The sequence below is a fragment of the Myotis yumanensis genome, unplaced genomic scaffold (genome assembly GCF_028538775.1).
Source record: "Myotis yumanensis isolate MYYU_CA2020_CCGP unplaced genomic scaffold, mMyoYum1.0.hap1 SCAF_16, whole genome shotgun sequence".
Classification (NCBI taxonomy): domain Eukaryota; kingdom Metazoa; phylum Chordata; class Mammalia; order Chiroptera; family Vespertilionidae; genus Myotis; species Myotis yumanensis.
The window spans coordinates 32,779,100-32,799,997 of record NW_027223767.1 but is presented as its reverse complement, the minus strand read 5'-3'; the positions used below and the strand labels follow the sequence as shown (position 1 = coordinate 32,799,997).

Sequence of the window (20,898 nt, the reverse complement as noted above, 5' to 3'; positions counted from 1 at the left end):
AGTAGCATCAACTTCTCAAAGGAAGAGGAACGTCCCCTCCCTTGGGAGGAACCGCAGATAAGCCTGGTGGGATGGAAGCGGGAGAGGCCTGTGTGCAGAGGCCGAAGGGTCCAAGTCCTTCAAGTCGGAATTCAAATGCTGCCCCTCCGCCATCTTCCCTGAATCTCCTACCAGCGCGGTTGGTGTTGCCAGCTCCGCTCAGTATCTCTAGACTTTCTACTTTGCAGACGTTTATTTGTATGCATATCTTATTCTCTTTCCTAGATCTCGACCCCTTGGGGGGCAGGCGGAACCTGGCTTCCCCCACGACACACATAACACATAGTAAACACGCATTCAGTGTGGGTTTATTGGATGACTAAAGAGTGTGCGCGCGGGGGCGGGCAGGTGCGTGGGCAAGGGAGCAGGCCAATTTGAGATGGGAGAGGCTTGTGCCAGAGACTCCAGGGGAGAGCTCGTCGCCAGACCCACAATCAAACAGTTGAACGCGAAGCATAGCCCACCTCCAGCAAGCAAGAGCCGGCAACCGCCCATTCGGCTCCAGCCCTGCTCTGAGGACCTCACGTCAGTATTCTGAGGCTGCCCTCGCCACTGCCTGACTCAATGCTGCAGACAGCCTCCCGCCAAAACCTATACCTCCTAGTCCTCCATCTGAGGCCGAACCTGTAACTACAGTTATCCGTCTTCTCCCGGCCTATTTTCTCGTTCCCTTTCTTTCTCTAGTAATCACCACCAGTAAGGCGAACGGGGGGGCAGCCCTAGCCGGTAGGGGAGAGAGGGTCCTGAGACCGGAAGCCGAAAGCCGGAAGGAGGGCTGTGAAGACGTGTTCGGAGGAAGTCGGAGCCGGACCCGGCTGGGCCGGCGACATGGAGCCGCTGTACCAACAAACGCACAAGTGAGGGTCGCGTCGGGGCACGGGCGGGGCAAAGGCAGGCTCGGTGAGACCGGCCTCCTGAGCTGGGGCCTGGGGCTTCGGCCATTGTGGAGGCCCCGTCTTTCCCGCCGGGGCACTGCTGGAGGCAGCTCGGAAGTGTTCAGATCCTGGCGGGATGCCCAGGTCTACCTGCGAGTGGAGGGTCTGGCTTGGGGCCGGAAAAGATGTGCCAGATGGCTCCCGGGATCTTCGAGGCTGCGACTACCTGCCGAGTAGACTAAGTGAAGGGAAAGTTGCATCTACCGGTTATAATAGTCGGTCTCGCACCTGCCAACTCAGTGCTTCGGGTTGTTAGAGCTCGTGGGGAGACAGGGCTCTGCCCAGAGGAGTTTACCGTTTAGTTGGAGAGTCGGGGAACGTACAGAAGAGCCGACGTGCGGCAGGATAGAATGGAGGGTAAAATAAGCAGTACAGACAGGATCAGCGTAAGCAACTTAGAAGGATCCATCAGTGAGTGGGCTAATGTCAAATAGTTTCATTATAGCTCGCAGCTCCTAAACTTGCAGTGGTTCTCAACCTGTGGGTCGCGACCCTTTAGGGGCCCAACGGCCCTTTCACAGGGGTCGCCTACGACCATCGGAAAACATATATAATTACATATTGTTTTTGTAATTAATCACTATGCTTTAATTATGTTCAATTTGTAACAATGAAATTGGGGGTCACCACATGAGGAACTGTATTAAAGGGTCGCGGCATTAGGAAGGTTGAGAACCATCCTTTAGGACCTAAAGGATGTCAGTCTCCATTCTTGATTGACCCCAAACATGTTGCTACATTATGATTTTTCCCTTTTTTTTCTGATTTGGTTTATACTAAAGACCATATTTTTTATGGTACAAAGAAATTGCTGTACAAGTAGCATTCAGTATTACATACTTAGTTACAGGTTACCATTAAGGAGATCAAATTTTGATGTAGTTTCTCATAATTTAAATTCCTTGGTAGTCCTTTATTAACACTGTCCTGCATTTTTGCAATTTGCTGAGACATGTAGTTGAGTATGGTAATAGGGATCATACCTATCCTGTTATTTGGAAAGAACTTTTATGATTTATTTCATTTTTATTGTGGTAAAATATACAGAACATAAAGTTTACCGCCTGCACCATTTCTAAGTGTACAAATCAGTGACATTAAATACATTCACAATTGTGTAACCATCACTGCTATTCATTTCCAGAACTCTTTCATCAGCCCAAATAGAAACTTGATGTACCCACTAAGCAGCACCTTCCCAAATTCCCCTCCCTAAGCTCCTGGTAACCTCTGTTCTACTTTCTGTTTCTGAATTTACCTATTCTAGATTTCTCATGTAAGTGGAACCATACAGTATACATCCTTTTGTGTATGGCTTATTTCGCTTCACATGTTTTCAAAGTCCATCTCTGTTGTGCCATGTATCAAATATTATTCCTTTTATGGTTGAATAATAATCCTGTGTGTGAACACCAACCAGATTTTGTTATCCATTCATCTGCAGATGGATACTTGGGTTTCTACCTTTTGGCTATTATGAATAATGCTAATAGGAACATTGGTGTAAACCTAAGTCCCTGTTTTCAATTTTTTTTTTTCAGTATATATCTATACCAATCCTACTTTAACAACTCTCTGTCTTTCCCTCTCTCGTCCATTCTCTCTAGAAATCAATGGAAAAATATCCTTGAGTGAGGATTTAAAACACAGGAAACACACTGAGCCCTGGGAGCATCAGAAATTAGCTTCTGAAGTTGCAGAAATTAGTGATTGTAGCTGAATTGACACATTAACAACATATTAATTTTACCAGAACTTTGAACCCAGTTTGTGATTATCTCTTGCAAGATACATAGCTTTAAAATGTTTATCTAATTCCAATGTACAGGACATTGAAATTAGATAAACATTTTAATGTTACGTATCTTACAAACTCCCGAACAGTGAATGGAGGGAAAAAAATGAAAAGTGGAATAAACATTTTATACTTAATGCATTAGAATGAACTTTAAAGAGGAGCCAGTAGGCAGGCTTCTGTTTTTGAGATCGCAGTGTTGTAAAGGTGCCCCACTTGTAGTCCTAGAAATTCTGATTCGGTTGGTCTGGAGTAAAAGAAGCTGTTTTGTTTTGTGTTTTTTTAACAAGCTCTCCAGGTGATTTTTATGAGCAGCTGGACTTAAGAACTCTACCTTATGTCAAGACCAGTGTTTCCATTTTTAATTTTGCCTTCTGATCAGAAGCTAAATACTATATAGTAGAGGCAAAGTGGGTGAGGTGAAAATGACCAAACGGTTTTACTATTTATAAGTAAGGTTAAAACAACAAACTTGTATGATGCTGTTTAGGATACCGAGCATTTTCGTATTGCATTTGGATCTACCACCCTTTAAGTAATTGTGATTATTAGTATCCCTATTTTACAGTTGAGGAAGCTGAGGCATCAAGGGGTTAAATTACTTGTTCAGTGTCCCTTAGCTAGGATATAGTGAAACTAGAACTTCAACCCAGATCTTTCCATATGGCAGTCAGAGGCAGCATGGATGGACTTTTAAAAAGCAATTCTGTTTTAAAGTGCTTCCCAGGTTTTCTACTGACCCTTTAAAAAAAGATTAGCAACAGTGACCCTTGCCTACTTGCTCCTAGGTCTCTGCTTGGTTATCCCTAAGCCCACCACGGACCCCATGCTAGACAGATCTAGGACTTCTGATTTCTAATGTCCACACTCCCAGGTCTCATTAGTGTATCTGTTTCTTACTGGCTTCAAGTGTGTTGTCTGAAGTCCCAGTTCAGTTTAAAACAGATTTTCCACTTGGCACATAGTAGTTCCCACCCTGCCATGCATACTTGCTTTGTTGTTTTGCATATATTTCCTCTCAGGCATGAAATGTAGAGATTGGAATCACTTTATTGACCATATTTTTTCTAGTTCATTCGAAGCAAAAAGAGATTGGATGGGAAAAGTCAGTAATGTTCCCCTGCAACTTATTAAAGTTGATCCTTTTTAGCTTAGGAAATAGTAAAAGCCAGCTGAAGAGGGTTTTGTGGGTATTGGCCTCATCTCTCCTGCTGTCCTCATAGAATTTAAGATTTGAAAGTGATTGGCAAGATCTTCCATTTCACCTCACTCCGGTCAGGAAGACCCTTTTGACGGTTTGTCTTCATGGCTTGATTTCTAAACACTCCCTCAATCATCCTGTTCATCTCCCATTGGGGAAAACCTTTAATTGATAGGGTTTCTTTAACAGTTGGCTCCCAGAATTGAATGGCATTTTATTTTTTTTATTTTTTTATTTATTTATTTTTTTAAATATATTTTATTGATTTATTACAGAGAGGAGGGAGAGAGATAGAGAGCCAGAAACATCGATGAGAAAGAAACATCGATCAGCTGCCTCCTGCACATCCCCCACCGGGGATGTGCCCGCAACCCAGGTACATGCCCCCGACCGGAATCGAACCCGGGACTCTTCAGTCCGCAGGCCGACGCTCTATCCACTGAGCCAAACCGGCCTCAGCTTGAATGGCATTTTATAATGTGCATTTGACTTTTTTTTTTTTTTTATACATCTGAAGTCAGAATACTTTTAAACCCCCGTTTTAGCCTAAATGGAAAATGTTAATGTTTGTTTTGTCACATCTTAACCCCTCATTCTATCACAGATCATGTGCAGGTTTCATAAACATAAGTTGATTTTTTTTTTTTTCAATATTGAATGACACAGAACCAAAGGCAATGCTATGGTGGAATACTGGAAATCAGTCCCTCAACCTGTAATATCATCAAACCAAATTTACTGCAAGAAGCTATCAAATATCTCTTGAGATAAACATAAACTTACTGTGGTATCCTCAGCTTGTTACTCCTTTCCCACTATAAGCACACCTGTGGTTTTATTTCCCCATGGACCATTGTGATTGTCTATCCCACTTATTTGTTGAATGAGTGAATGAACGAATGACTGAGTGAGTAAATAAATGATCCTTGTTAAACCATTGATTCAACATCTGAAAAAAATCTATTAGTTATTTTATGTATGAAATATTTCAAACATAAAAATAGAGAATAATATAACTTATGTGTTAGGCCTCATACTTAATACATACGCTTCAGGTATTTAAAGACAGAAGTAGAACTGAATCCCACACCCATTCTCTTCTTTTCGAGGACCTAGTCCCAGAAGTGGAATGCTGGCTCATAGGATATACACATATTTCACTCTACCAGGTTTTGTCAAAAAGCTACTAAAAGGGTTTCTACCAGTTTAATAATCCTACCGGCCATGTGTGAGAGTTCTAGTTTCCCCACATCCTTATCAGTGTGTGTTATCAGACTTTAAAATATTTGCCAATCAAATAGAAATGTGATATCTTTTTATTTTTATTTTTTAAAATATTTTTATTGATTTAAGAGAGGAAGCGAGAGGGAGAGAGTGATAGAAACATCAGTGATGAGAGAATCATTGATCAGCTTCCTCCTGCATGCCTCACACTGGGGATAGAGCCCGCAACCCGGTCATCTGGTCATCCAACCGGGAATTGAACCGTGACCTCCTGGTTCGTAGGTCAACATTCAACCGCTGAGCCCAGCCGGGCATATCTCCTTATTTTTAATTTGCACTTTACTGATGATTAATAAAGTTGAGTATCTCTTCATATGTTTACTGAGCATTTGGGTTTCCTTTTTTGTCAGTTGCCCTTTGCTCGTTTTTTAAAAATTGCTGTTTGACTTTTCCTATTGATTTGTAGCAGTTTGTTATATATTCCCCACATTAGTCCTTTGTTATCTGATGAAGATATCTTCCAGTCTCTGCCTGTCTTATATTTTATGGTGCCTTCGTTGTAGGAAAAAAAAATTTAAAAATTGTAGTTCATGGTTTTCCCACCCATCTGTCACCAAGTCCCCAAATATGTAGGACTGATTCCGGCCTTCATTCTTTCCTCTTGAGTCAGGGTTAGGGTTTGTCTATCTTTGTCTGTCTCTCCCTGCATATTACCATATTGTTTTCATTATCATGTCTTTGTAATAAGTCTTAGTAGCAGGTAGGATAGGTCATTCCTTTCATACATATTCAGAGGGTCTTGGCTATTTTCCACCCCTCTCCATTTTTTTCATTTTATTTCTGTTCCTGTCAATAATGCCACCAATTTTCAGATTTACTCTGTTAAGCTACCATTGAAAATTTACCTCACTGCCCACATCCAGGACTTCAGTAAAGTTCTAATTCTCCCTTTGATCGGCATTACCATCCAGTCCTCTATAGCTGTTTCCACAATTACCCTGATCCAGATGTTCATTGCCTCAAGCTGCGTTCTCCCTTTGCCTCCATGTCTCCATGTGCCCCATTCGAAAATGTCTGGACTTACCTACTGAAGTCGCAGTCTGGTCTCTCAGATTCTAGTAGTGATTTCTAGGGGGCATGAGTCTTGCCCAGGATCACTCTGGGAGTCATTAAGAGGCTGTCCTTGCTTCTAGTGCCATGGGTCATGCTTAGAGGCCACAGGAAAGCTCAGAAAAAGACTAGAGAAGCCAAATTTGGGCTCCTGGCTCACATTGGTACATTTGTGGTCACAGTTTGTGGTCCCTCATGGTGGAAGATGGTTGGTGACCTTTCCCTCGAGTTGGGGATGATATAAGAGCTCAGCAGGTCCCTTTCACATGGCTCTAACATGGAGAGACTATAAGCACCAGGAGGCGGTTGTTGGGGGTAGCATAAGCAATTCCAAGGACTAATCCCAGGGACCACTAGGAAAGGTTCTGAGGGTGACCTTGGCCACGCCTTGGGGAGCCTTCCGAGGGTGCTCTGGAGCCTGATGTCTGGGACCATGCCAGAGGCCCAGATGAGATGGCAGTGGCCTCATATGGCCTGGGAAAGATGTTTACCAAGTAGGAGATCCCTTTCATTGAGGGCCTTCCTCTGATGGTCCAGCTAATCCCCTCTGACCCTGACTCTTCCAGACTGGCTGATTCCTTTTAATCCCCTTGACATGGTTTGCATGCCTTTTTGCATATCATTTTCTTTATATCTTCCTTCACCAAATCACGTCTCACTTCAAAATGATGTTCAGAACTCCCTTCACCCACAGAACGCCAGCTTCCCCTGTCTCAGCCCCAGCCCTTCATTCGCTCGCCTTCGCGTGGCACCACTGTGCTTCGCTCCTCAGCTTTCCGTTTGTTTACACTTACATGGGTTAGTTTTCTCTTAAATCTTCCAGGGACTTCTCTTTCTATCTAGCCTGTCATTCCTAATTACATTGTTTCTCAAGAACAAGGATGATCTCTCTCTCACCCTTTGACTCTGCCCAGTACAGACCATTGCTCAGCACATTGGGTCAAACAACAGAGAGTGGGATTGGCTGGGTCCGGATCGAGGTTTATCACTTGCTATGTGTCCTTGAACAAATTACATAACCTTTCTGGACTTCAGTTGTCTTGTTTATAAAATGAGAATAATAATACTTTCCTCATAGGGTATTGACTTTGCAGAATGTCTCAGATGGGGGAAGACAATAAATGCTGCCTGTCAGTATTATTATTACTATTATTACTAATATTAATGTTAAGATATTATCAACCATGCCAAAACATGTGGCTTCAAGTGCCACATACAAATTTTACAGCTCAGTGACGCTGTCAATTTAAATCAGTTACATGTTGGCATCAGAAAATTGACTTTCCTGTGAAGCGCTGTTGATTACTCCTGTCTCACCCATTTCCTCCCTTTTCCTTTGATAGGCAGGTCCACCAGATCCAGTCTCACATGGGACGCCTGGAGACGGCAGACAAGCAGTCTGTGCACTGTGAGTAATTAGCTATGGAGACCAGAGTCCTTTCTCTGATGACACGGTGCTAATGGGCTGGGTTTCCTGACTGCCTTTCTGCCTCAGGGGCTTAATGATTCAGCGTGGAATGAGTTCTGTTGTTAAGATGCAGAAAACCCTGTAGCACAGTCACTGATTTCCCTGATTGTGCCCTTGGAATCCCCCAAGTCGCATCCCCCATTACCCCTCCACTCAACCTGACATGGCCCTGTGGGAGTGGAAGTTCTTTCCTCCATCTGTCTTAATCTAATTACCTTGTCCTTAGAGGAATGTGCTCCATAAAAAGTTGGACGTGTTTAACTGGAATTGGTCATTTCTTCTGAGCTGAGAACTGTGGCTTTTTAGAAGGCTTATTCAGAAATGAATAGCAATATTCATTAATTTAGTTCCCACACCATGATTTCTTTTGAGAAGAGGGCTGCTTTGTGGTTTTTAGTGTCTTTTCTATCATAAGAAAAGGTCCTTTTTCTGAGTCGGTTATACACACTGCTGCCTACCCACACACACAGAAGCTGCCTTCTCACCTCGCTGCTTGGCTGTCACCATGCTCGTTTCTCCGTCTCCTTTCCACAGCTTCGGAGCATCCCTTCTCTCCGTTCTGTGCCCCACTTTGTTCTTTTTTTTTTTTTTTTTTTTTTTTTAAATTAAATCTTTATTGTTCAGATTATTACATTTGTTCCTCTTTTTTCCCCCCATAACTCCCCTCCTTCCAGCTCCCACCCCACCCTCCACCCTCACTCCCCACCCACTGTGTTCATCCATAGGTGCATGATTTTTGTCCAGTCACTTCCCGCATCTCCCACACCCCTTTTTCCCCCAAGAATAGTCAGTCTATTCCCTTTCTATGTCCCTGATTCTATTATAATCACCAGTTCATTCTGTACATCAGGTTATTTATTCACTTGATTCTTAGATTCATTTGTTGATAGATGCATGTTTGTTGTTCATAATTTGTATCTTTACCTTTTTCTTCTTCTTCCTCTTCTTAAAGGATACCTTTCAGCATTTCATATAATACTGGTTTGGCGGTGATGAACTCCTTTAGCTTTTCCTTATCTGTGAAGCTCTTTATCTGACCTTCAATTCTGAATGATAGCTTTGCTGGATAAAGTAATCTTGGTTGTAGGTTCTTGGTATTCAGCACTTTGAATATTTCTTGCCATTCCCTTCTGGCCTGCAAAGTTTCTGTTGAGAAATCAGCTGACAGTCGTATGGGTATTCCCTTGTAGGTAATTGAGCCTCTTTCTCTTGCTGCTTTTAAGATTTTCTCTTTGTCTTTTGCTCTTGGCATTTTAATGATGATGTGTCTTGGTGTGGTCCTCTTTGGATTCCTTTTGTTTGGGGTTCTCTGCGCTTCTTGGACCTGTAAGTCCATTTCTTTCACCAGGTGGGGGAAGTTTTCTGCCATTATTTCTTGAAATAGGTTTTCAATATCTTGCTGTCTCTCATCTTCTGGCACTCCAATGACTCTGATATTAGACCGCTTAAAGCTGTCCCAGAGGCTCCTTACACTATCTTCACACTTTTGGATTCTTTTTTCATTTTGCTTTTCCAATTGGGTGTTTTTTGTCGAATCTTTGGTTTGATTATTGTACTCCTCTGGTCTGCTATTGGGTATAATATTCTTTATTTCAGTCCGTGTATGCTTACTTTCTAATTTCTTTATCGTAGCATCGAGGGTCTCATTAGTTTTCGTGAGGCTCTGCACAAATTTATGGCAAGCCCTCAAAATTGCGATTCTTAGCTCCATATCCTCCATTTCTGTCATGTTTTTTGTCTCCGCATCTTTTATGCTTTCTTGGTGCACCCCCTTGTGGTCTCTGTGCGCAGTCTTGTTCTAGCCAAGCCTTAATTGTTGTAGTTAACACTAGAGGGATTTGACCCCCAGGCCGACTGGCTATAGGAATCAGCTGTATGGAAAGCGTCTGCCTTCTGGGGAGGCGCTAATCCAGCCTTTGCCTGAGGCGATCGGCAAATGGCTGTGCGCAGGGCCTGGGCGGGGCGGGATCAACAGGGCGGGCGGAGGGAGCAGTTATGGCCACGCTCAGTCCCGTTCCCAGAGGCTCTGCTTCTCAGAACCCCGGCAGCCGCTGCAAACCTCGGAGAGAAAGCTGCCCTCAGGTTCCAACTGACGCCGGATAATCCCGCTTCTCCCGTTTGAGTCTGGGTCCCTAGAGACTCGCCCGGATCTGGAGCCCAGAGTCTGAGACTCACTCCCGACAGAAAACGACAACCGCGCCCTCAGCCACCAGCCCGCTTTGCGCGCGCACCTCGGTACCTTTGTATTTTCCACACTGCGCCTCCTCTGAGCCTCGATTTGCTGTTCTCTTTCCTTCTAGTTGTAGAGTCTCTCTTCAGCCAGCCTTCCTGTGGTTCTGGGTGATGTCCGTTCAGTCTTTTAGTTGTATTTTTGAAATGGTTGTTTGCGGCAGCGGTCTCCGGTGTTTACCTACGCCGCCATCTTGGTCTCCCTCCCCCACTTTGTTCTAATCTGTATTTGTTAGCTGACCTACAAATGTGACATTGCCGTCTCTCGTTCATGGGGCGAGAAGCAGTCTGCTTGTGTGCACAGTTTGGTTTCTGTCCATTGACTTTGTTTGCCTTCCCAATAATCTCATTGTTACATGATTAGAAATGGAAAAGAGGCCATTTTGACGGTTTATCACAAGGGATAAGGAAAATGACTGTGTTTATCATATCTTTACTGCTATGGATTCTTTCCTGGGCCTTTCCTACTGATACTTGGTCTATTTTGGGGATTCCAGCTTCAGCCCACCCATTCTTATGGAAAGCCGTAAAGGAACTCTCCTCTGTTTCAATTACTAATCTTCCCCTTTGTGTGTGAGGTGTTTTTTTGTGTGTGTGTTTTTTTTAACCTTATTACTATAGGGAATTCAACTGGCAGTCTTTTTACTAGATATTTATAATCTATATATGAGAATAATCTCAAAGGAAAAGAGACCTCATGCTGTATCAGAAAATACTGACTTTTGCTTAAAGACTTTTTGGATAACATTTAAATGTTCATTTTATTTTCTAACAGCAGGAAATTTATATCTACAGATTGACCCTCTTAAAAATTGGCATTGTTATATCAACAGCTATATATACATATTTGAAACAGCATTTACAGAGTCACTTAGTATAACTTGAACTTTTTCTATTATTCAATAGCATATGCATTTTTCTCCTTTTGAAATACATATTTTGAGTCTATTGGTTATGGAAAAAGATATGTTTGATTTACCTTTCTAATTTAAGTTCACTATCTCTTTTCCAGCAATTATTCTTTTTTCTCTTTTGTGCAGTAGTAGAAAACGAAATCCAAGCAAGCATAGACCAGATATTCAGCCAGCTAGAACGCCTGGAGATTTTGTCCAGCAAGGAGCCCCCCAACAAAAGACAGAATGCCAAACTGTGAGTGCTCTAACACCCCAAGTCCTTAAGACACGTCTTTCTCCCCGGGGAGGCTATTGAATGCTCTGAAAATTCATTTACACATTGAAAAACTGATGCTATGCAAAGTTAAAGTCCCCGTAAAGGGTGCAATTTTATTCTCTCAAAGTAAAAATTCTGTGATTTAGTGGCTCAGAAGTTTTGTGTCTCCTTACCTCGTTGGTGTCATTTTGAAAAATTGCCTCCAGTACTGTTTTTCTGTCCAAACCCATGGCCACTTGAAGCCTAAGTGAGTTTACTCTACCCTTTGGCTCCCACTACATTCTTGGGTTGAAATGAATCTTGCTCTTAATCACTTCAGTCAGTCTAATTATAATGAAATACCGATCTAATGTTTGATAGTCCCCCCATGAAATTAAAATGAAACCACCCTCACCACCTCTACCCCAGCCCCTGCTCCCAAAAGTTTTATGAAACTTTGTTGATGCTTTACGCCAAAGATGCCCTTGGGCTTCTTCCAGGAGAGTGATATAATCCATAGAAGGTCAGGAAGAGGTCATTGAGCCTGTTTCCTGTCACCTGTTCCCTGTCATGCATCCAGAATCAGAGACCAGCAGGTATTTAAGTAAAGCTGTTGGAATCTCGTGTGCTACAACCCTACTTTAACCACAAGCTACTTCTTTATTTTCAACATCATTGATCAAAATCAGATTATTTGGGGTGGGGGGATGGCATGGAGTGGCACAGGAAGAAGTAAGGCAAGTCTTCTTTCCTGAATACAAAGCCTGGTGACCTCAAACTGTGCCACGCTGGGTTCCTGGGATGTAACATCCATCTCTCTCTCAATTCCAGTCGTGTTGACCAGTTAAAGTATGATGTCCAGCACCTGCAGACTGCTCTCAGAAACTTCCAGCATCGGCGATATGCAAGGGAGCAGCAGGAGAGACAGCGAGAGGAGCTTCTGTCTCGCACCTTCACCCCCAATGTAAGCCAGGCGCCGGGGTGGGAGTCTGCAGGTACTTGACAGCTCATTGAAGCTGGAGCTCAGGGTATGAGCGTCATCCTTTTAGGTGGTGTCTGAAGCAGACTGATGAGACCAACTGGAAATGACAGTGGACCTTGTGCACCGCCACAGAGACTCTAACTAGACAGGGGATCTCTTTTTCTAACACAGAAACCTGAAGAGAAAGCAGTTACCTTGAGGGAATGAGCGGGGGTGAAAATCGCCTGCTTTGACTGGGCCGATGCAGAGAGATTGTGGTTGACATGGTAGAAACGTTTTTTCTGATCAGATAGAGACAGGTGATTAGAACTTAGGCCATTTTTAGTGAGGGCAGCATTTCAAAGCTGCCTTCGGGCAGTTGCCTTTGTGCTGAGTATGTGTGTGGTTCCAGTGTCAGGTGCATTACAATGTTTTTGTCCCTAGTCTGAGCAGCAGTTTTGGAGGAATTTGTTAACAGATTTTTTGTTTTAGATGGATTACTTGTTTTGAGCCTATTTGAAAGTGGCCTATTGGTTTTCATGTTTGATTTTGTAGAACACCATTGTCCCTGCCCTTTGGTTTCAATAGGATCATTTTCTGCACATGATGTAGGACATACTGACCTTTTTCTTGTGTCCTACATATTATATTCCACCAAATGAGGTAGGTTTTGGGGTGGTTTTTTGTTTTTTTGTTTTGTTTGTGTGTGTGTGTGTTTTTTTTATGGAGATGTTTGTTTTCTAAAGAGGTCTTAGCTTCCTAAGCCTGACATCAGAACAAATCAGTTCCCAATTTGCAGATGTTTAACTCTTTGCTGTGTGCACACTTGCAGTAAATTTCCCCAAGTGTTTCAGAATGTACCTCTGTAGTTTCTGTGTCTCTAGAGTAAGCAGTCAAGTAACAATAACTAACAATTCAAAAGTGTGATGGAGACGTGTTGGTGGTATAGTGGTAAGCATGGCCGATTTTCAATAGCGTAATGAACTCTATGACACTCTGGAAGATGTTATGTGGGCTTTTGATTGTTACTTAGGCATTTTTTAGGCTGGGGACTTGCTGAATGAACTTCTTCCTATTTATTCTATGATCTGGAACTATCATACATTTTTCTGAGAGATAGTGGCTCATCAGCTCTACCCTTTCAGGTGGGAAAGTAAGAAAGGTTTGTATGTAAAAGGCATTCAATAAATGCTTGCCAAATAAATGAAGTCTTTAATTGATTCAAACACTGCAGTCTTATGACCCGCTGAGCCTTAGCTGTATGCAGAACACTGTTTAAGGTGCTGAGAATAGAGGGGTGAGAAATCCTCTGTAGGCAAGGGGAATTGAAAATGTGTGCATTAATAATTTTGAACTTGAACATCAAAGGAAAGGTGATTTGACCTCTTTGTAATGATTAAAAGTGGTAAAAATAACCCTGGCTGGTGTGACTCAGTTGATTGGAACGTCGTCCTGAACACCAAAAGGTCGAGAGTTCAATTCCTGGTCAGGGCACATACCTAGGTTGCACGTTCAATCCCTGGCCTTGGCAGGATATATGCAGGAGTCTGATCGATGTTCTCTCTCTCTCTCCCTCCACCTTCCTCTCCCTTTCTCTAAAAATCAATGAACATGTCCTGGGGTGGCTCAGGACATGTGGTAAGAATGGCTCTGGTTGGCAGAAGAGTTTGTAGTCATCAGGAGGCAGGAAAGAGAACAGTATTATGGCTGGTCATGAATTGGTTCTGTGTACAGTGCACTTTCAGTTTAGAGCCTAGGATGGGTCCTGATGTTTCTCCTGACAGGATGGCTAAGAGAGCAGACTCTGCACTCAGTACTGGGATTCATGCCTTCCTGGACTTCTTACCAGCTCTGTGAGAACTTGAACAAGTTATTCCAACTGTCTGGGCTTCAGTTTCCTCATCTCTAAGTGGGGATAATATGTTTACCTCATAAGGTTGGGATGAGGATTACGTGAGCTTAGGGTAATGAGCATGCGAAGTGGAAAGTACTTGATCAGTATTAGTTTTTGTTTCCCTTCCTTTTTGTGCAGATTTTTCTTGCCTGCTCAGGAGACCAGTCCCGTCTGAACATTATTTGGGCGTCAGTAAGAAAGCACTGTCTCTTCTGTCCTTAGTCGGTGTCAGTCTAGTTGGAGGGATAAGCTATGGATAAAATAGCTAAAGAACAAAAGCAAACATTTCATGTGGTATTAAGGGGAAGCCAAGTAAAGGAACATTTGGAACAAGCTAGGTTCGTGAGCAGTCAGAGAAAGACTTTGAGAGAAGCCCAGGAGGTCTTGAAGGGATCGCTTTTCCCAAGTGGGGGTAATGACAAGAGGCAGAAATTAACAAGACTCGTGTAATGGAACTGAGGAAAGGGACAGAGGCCACTCCAGATCGTTGCTTTGCTTTTTTCCCCCTCTATTAGGTTCCTCTGATCCTTGCACCATTCCCTCTGACTATCCTTCTGGCTTGGCCTTAACCAACAGGCAGAGCTGTCAGACGCGGTGGGACCGCAGGGGCTGACCAGCAGCAAAGTTAATCAAGTACCTGCGTTTCTTTCACAGGACTCTGACACCACCATACCAATGGATGAATCACTGCAGTTTAACTCCTCCCTCCAGAACATTCACCACGGCATGGATGACCTCATTGGAGGCGGGCACAGTATTCTGGAGGGACTGAGGGCCCAGAGAATGACCTTGAAGGTGGGGGCCCTGCTGGGGGACAGGGAGAAGGCCTCTTGTTTTGGCCTAATCCAACAGCTTGGTACCTGCATTTGCATTTTGGTTACATATCCCCAAATTGTGATACTGTGATGGTGAGACGGAGCCCTTTAGTTTGGGATCCTTCCTTTGGTGTCAAATTATTATGAGTCCAACAGTAGCCCAATTGCCTTTGCCAGTAGGTATTTCTTGTGCTTGCAACGAATCATAATGTGGCATCTTTTGGTAGCCAAGTCTTGTCCCACTTACTGAAGGTGACTGCTGCTCTGAGAGGAACCAATGATAGACTAAGAAATTGTTATTTAGTCCAGTCATAGAAAGAAGACGTGGCTGTACGTGGCACCTCGCAGTCAGGTGTTTTCTCGTAAGGGCCTCTGCATGGACTGCTTTATTACTGAGACCTTTCTGTGCTGTGGTGACTGAACCCCAGGGGTGGGGTCTCAGGGCTGCCCTGGTTGTTTAGCAGGAGAGAGCTTCTAGAGCACATGCTAGTGATCCCCAGCAACTCCTCACTCACTCTTTAGCCCCAGGTATTGCTGGAAGCCCTGCCCCATTGGCTGAGACTCCAACCCTCTGGGAGTAGTTTACAGAAACATTACACAGACTCTGATGTCAGTCGTGATGTTTCAGCCTCAGCCCTTTTCCTGTATCAACTCTGATGGATAATGGGGTGTGGACTGTGCCTTATTATCAGGGTGTGGTTCCCTGTGAACGAAGCACTCCCAGCCACTGAGCTGTGAGAAACAGTCCCTCGGAAGCGTGAGCTTTATCTTAGTTTTTCTTGGACCATGTTGAGGCGGTCAGCTCCGCGGGCCTTCGGTACATTTCTGCCACCTTTACCAGGGGGAAGGTCAGGCAAGCCACGAGTGACATGTAACCTCCTGCTGACGGCCTGAAGTGTGGTCTCCGACAGCTTCATGGTGCCCTCCTTTCGGAACCGCCACCTGCAGTAATCTAACCCGATACACGTTGATTAATCCGCCCTTTCTGTAGAACACGGCTGGCCTCATTCCCATATCTCAGAAAAACAGTAAAACCCTTCTAGGACAGGGCTCGCCATGTCACACTAACCTCGAGCAGTGGGGGTTAGAGCCTATTGTTAAGGAGAACGTTGGCTTCCTACTGCAGCCTGGTATCACTGAGGAGTGCAAGCAGCTCCTGCCCCTGCACGGTCCCCGGCAGTGAAGTGCTAGGAAGCCTGTGAGGCGGTCAGAGGCTGGAACGAAGTTGCTAATCCCGCGTCTTCTACACATACCACTACCTGCCTTCTTCCCTCCACCTACCTCCCACCCCACCTCTGTAAGGGAAGTTTTTGGCTTTAACCGTTTGAAATTAACATGGGAGAGAACATAAAGGAGCTGGGCCATGATTTGGGACAATTCCTGGTTGAAAATGTTTATTTGGGGGGAAAGTTATGGTAATTTTTAGGTGATTTTAGAAGCTTGATGCTTGAACTTCAGATGGTGAGGAAATACGCACTTTCAGAGCTGAACAGAATCATAGTGAGAGTCTAGTATTCACCATCGCCATATGGAAAAGCATATCTCAGCTCTCCTCTGGCAATAATCAAGTTTGACTTGTGAGATCTCTCTCAGTGCGGCTTTGAGATCATTGTCTGGGCAGTAGTAGGTCTGTATTCCTGTCCGTGGTGCCTCGTGTCATTCTCGCTTCTCTTCCTGCTTCTCGTTTGCTTGTTAATGTTCATTTAAAAGATGGGTGTGGGGTATTAGGTTAGATGCCACCCATACAGAGGCAGTTGGTGATGTGTGAAGTGACGTGGGGTCTCCCCCGCATTCATCTATATTTCTTGTCTCATAAGAATTTGAACGTGATTAAAAATGAAAATTAGAAAGCAGAGAGGAAGAGCAGGCTGGGTGGTTTGGGCTCTTGGTTTAGGAATAAAACACCCTTTGGTTTTTGGTGGTGGGTGGTGACATTTATATAAGGGGTTTTAGATCATTGTTGGTGTCTGTCAGTTGTGTTTCTGTCATTCCATCTTGCCCACTTCAAACCTCCTCTTAAACCTGGGCACTAGCCCAACGTGTTATACTCAGCAGCATCCTGATAGCAAGGATTTTGGAGCTAGGGAGCAGAGACTTTTTAATATAAAATACTCTAATTTAAAATTTTGATTGAGGTATCATGTACATGCAAGGAGGTATACAGATCTTATTTGTATAGGTCATTGAATTCTGACAAATTTATGCATCTTTGTAATTCACACTGTATCAAGGCATAGGCTGTTTTCATCGCCCCTAAAAGGTCCCTGGTGCCCTTTCCAGGTCAGTCTGCCCCTTTCCACAGGCAACCACAGTTCTGATTTATTTCACCATCAATTAATGTTGCCTGTTATTGAACTTCATATAAATGTATTCATGTTACTATTTTGTGTGTGGCTTCTTCTCAGTGTTTCCCAGGCTCTTTCGTACTGTTACATGTTGATAATTAGGTCCTTTTTATTGTCAAGCAGTATCCCATTGTCAAATGTATCATAAGTTGTTGATCCATCCTCTGGTGTTAGACATCTGCATTCTTTCCAGTTTTAAGATATTTTCCTTTGTTTTCTTCCAGAAGCTTTATTACAGTTGTAGCTTTTATGTTTAATTCTATAATCCAAATTGAGTTTTCTATATAATATGAATCGAGGATCTTTTTTTTTTTAAATTAAATCTTTATTGAAAGTATTACATATGTCCCCTTTTCCGCCCCATGGACCCCTTCTAGCCCACCTCCACCCCAGGTCGAGGATCATTTTTTTACACAAATATATATGCATATACATAGATACTTATATAAGATGTGTGTGTGTAATACATACATGTGATATTTATTATAAAACCAGTTGTTCCAGCACATTGGTGGAAAAGACTTTTCTTTCCCCCTTGTGTTGCTCTGGTATCTTGATCAAAAGTCATTTGACCACATGAGAGTGGTTGATGCTGCTTTGTATATGCTTTAGGCTTGACTAAGAGACTATTGTTGGTAAAGCCCCACCTCATAACAATGTTCACCCTCCTGTTTTTCTTTCTCTTTTCTGCCCCAGGGGACTCAGAAGAGGATCCTTGACATTGCCAACATGCTGGGCTTGTCCAACACAGTGATGCGGCTCATCGAGAAGCGGGCTTTCCAGGACAAGTACTTTATGATTGGTGGGATGCTGCTCACCTGTGTGGTCATGTTCTTCGTGGTGCAGTACCTGACATGAGCCAGCTAAGCCCAGCAGCTGGACAACGTTCCCACTGCATGAGCGTGTGTGACTGTGTATGTGTGTGTGAAAGAGAAAAGGGGGGCCCAGAGGCCACGTTTTGAAATGTATGTCCGTCTTAACTGTGAAAACCACTCAGAAGTAATTGTGATCTGTAACCCAGTGAGCATTTCAAACCTGCTCTGTTTGTGACATCTTGGAGAGGATGCAGGTGCTACCAAGATGCACGGTGCGTAGGAAATGAACGAAGTACCTGTTCTCTCTTTGTCACTCTCGCTCACTGGGGGAGGAGGTGATGTAATGGTAGGGGATGAAGTAAGGAAAGGAAAAGAATGGCTTTGGTGGTTTTGTCCACATATATGCACGTCCTGGAAGGCTTTCACGGTGACCCTTTCGGACAGGACTGTCCACACTTTGTCATCATCCAGCTTTTCCGCCTCCTAATGGACAGGATGGAGCAGTAGCGGAGAGAAGGAGGGGAAAGAGGTCTTTTCCTGCATTCATTACAGTAAATGGATTCACATGCAACTAGCCATCCCACCCCCCAAATGACATGCAGATGACTGACAGCTCCTACTTGTCACCCTTTCCCAGAAGCCGCTCCCTAGAGGAAACGGGCATTGGTGCTGTTGCTGACGAGTAAGATTTTCCACATTACAGCTGTTGGGTGTTGCTCCTTTCTAAACTGAGGCCACTATTATTCTCTGGGCATGTGCAGTCTTAAGACTAAAGACCCTAGTTACTGGAATGGTTGGCTTTTAAGGTTCCAAGACTGCAGCCTGGCACCCATGCCCAGGCTTTGTTGGGCTTTGGCCCCTTAGAAAGTAGCTGTGAGCAAAGGTTAGTGATTTGTCCATGACAGTCTCATCTCTAGTTTTAACATCCCTAACTCTTTGGCTCTCTTTTCTTCCCTTGTAATATATAAGCAACTGCCAGCCAAGCCCCCCCTCTGCCCAGCCAGTGTGGGCAGGTGCCACCCTAAAACTGTCTCTGGTGTCCTTGTGAGACCAGACCCTTTTCCCTTTTCTGACCAACCCTGGATTAAGAATGGTGCATCATAGAATTTATTGTAAAGGCAGTCTGTCTGTTTTGATTAATTGCTGCAAGTACCAAAAAGACCTGGTTGGCATATTGTTTTTATCGATGACAGGCCCTCCCAGCCCTATGCTCAGTAGCCTTATGGCAAGACATAAGCTAGCACTCAGAATTTCCCAGACTGGAAACCTGGTCAGTATTATTGCCACCTTAGATTGTGTTGCTCCACCTACTGTCTTTATTTCACTACTTAGACTGTTTTCTGTTTCTTTCCCTTTTCTGTGTGTGTTCCATTCAACCTCCCTTTTTACCTTCCTCCTGTTTCTGTAGCAGTATTGGTCTTTTAAGCAACATCTGTGGCATAGATCCCCTTTTGGTAAATGTTTCTTAATAGTCACAGATTTTTAACATGAGCTTCCTGGGTACTGATTTCACACTTTTGGTGGAATCTCTTTTGCTCTGACCCATGGCTTTTCAAGGAAGGGAAAATCCATGACCCCTTCGTAAAAGAATTGAAGGCCCTGACAGAGTGAAAATGATGGCCTGGAGGGTGGAGAGAGGGGTTGAGGCATCTTCAGACCGAGATCTAACTTTGGGGAGGTACAGTTTGAAATTTCCCTCACATCCAGCACCTCTGCCATCCTCAGGACCCAGCGTAGGCCTCCTAGCAGTCCATAAAATGGGTTTTTAAACTGCACAGACCTGGACACCGGAAGATCTTGCCAGACAGTGCACTTTGGAGGAAGGTGCAAAAGGAGCAGCTAAGCCATTTGGACTTGAACTCTGGGAGAGCAAAACTCGCGCCCCCCCCCCCCCCCCCCCCCAATTGGCTGATGTTTGTAGTGTGCACCACTGTTTCCACACTTGCCTTTATAGTGATCGTTAGCCTTGATGAACCAGCAGTAAGGCCTTCCCCGACCTTCAGAGCCATTCTCCCTACTGTGTAATAAAAATTGTGGAGGCAATTTGTGGGTCTTCCATTCTGGCTAGGGAACTATAGCTACAGTGTGTGAGAAACGTACGCACACTCTGTCTCCACAATCCCATGTAGGCATGTAGGGAAGGGCCCAAGGCCAGGACAGGAGCACCACCTAGTGGAGTCAGGGTGAATTACCAGGTTGAGCTGGTGCAAGAATCTCCAGTTGACAGTCTCTGTGACCTTGTCCCGGCTTTTGGTAAAAGGTTTGCCTGTTGTGGTTTAAGACAAGTGGGTTGTCAAGGAACTTGGAAATATCTTCTTTCTGTGGCATTTACTCGTGGGACCACCTTAAGAAAAGCCAAATTCGAAGACCAAATAAATTGGAGAGTCTTGACTTTTATAGGCTTCATTGCTGGTATTTTTCCTAAGTCCTCTGCCCTAATGAACTTAAATGGGTTTTATTTGCAAATTTGGACTTAAACCCATTGTTTTTTAAATGGGTTTAAGTTGAATAAAATTGAGATTTATTTTATTTAGAATGTTACGTTTTGTAAAGAAACTTGACATTCATTGTAACTAATGATCTCCTTTTTATTTTATTGATTTTAGAGAGGAAAGAAGAGGGAGAGAGAGAGAGAGAAACATTAATGATGAGAGAGAAGCATTGATTGGCTGCCTCTCTCATACACCCGACTGGGGATATCGAACCCACAACCCAGGCACATGCCCTGCTGGGAATCAAACCCTGACCTCCTGGTTCATAGGTGGACCTGGTTCAAAGCCAGGCTAATGATCCCCCTTTTGATGTTTTCAGGCCAGACATTCTCAGACATTGCTCCATGGCTAGGGGCGGGTCTGGCTGCTTCAGAAGCAGCTGGGAAACTTTTAATTATGATTCTTGGGAGCCTACCCCAAACCTTC

At 43.9% G+C, this 20,898-nt stretch overlaps 1 protein-coding gene across 2 annotated transcripts; it reads left to right on the top strand.

Annotated features, from left to right (window-relative positions):
- Positions 1–808: 808 nt before the first annotated feature.
- On the top strand, positions 809–20,377 carry GOSR2 (golgi SNAP receptor complex member 2). 2 transcript variants are annotated; one of them, XM_070395438.1, is made up of 6 exons: positions 809–896; positions 7,648–7,712; positions 11,042–11,150; positions 11,982–12,114; positions 14,660–14,800; positions 17,862–20,377. In XM_070395438.1, exons 1-6 carry the CDS (start codon positions 868–870, stop codon positions 18,021–18,023), a joined length of 639 nt encoding a protein of 212 aa, XP_070251539.1. In that variant the 5' UTR covers positions 809–867; the 3' UTR covers positions 18,024–20,377. The 2 variants fall into 2 exon arrangements, with proteins under 2 accessions (XP_070251539.1, XP_070251540.1); XM_070395439.1 differs by lacking the exon at positions 14,660–14,800.
- The last annotated feature ends 521 nt before the right edge of the window (positions 20,378–20,898 follow it).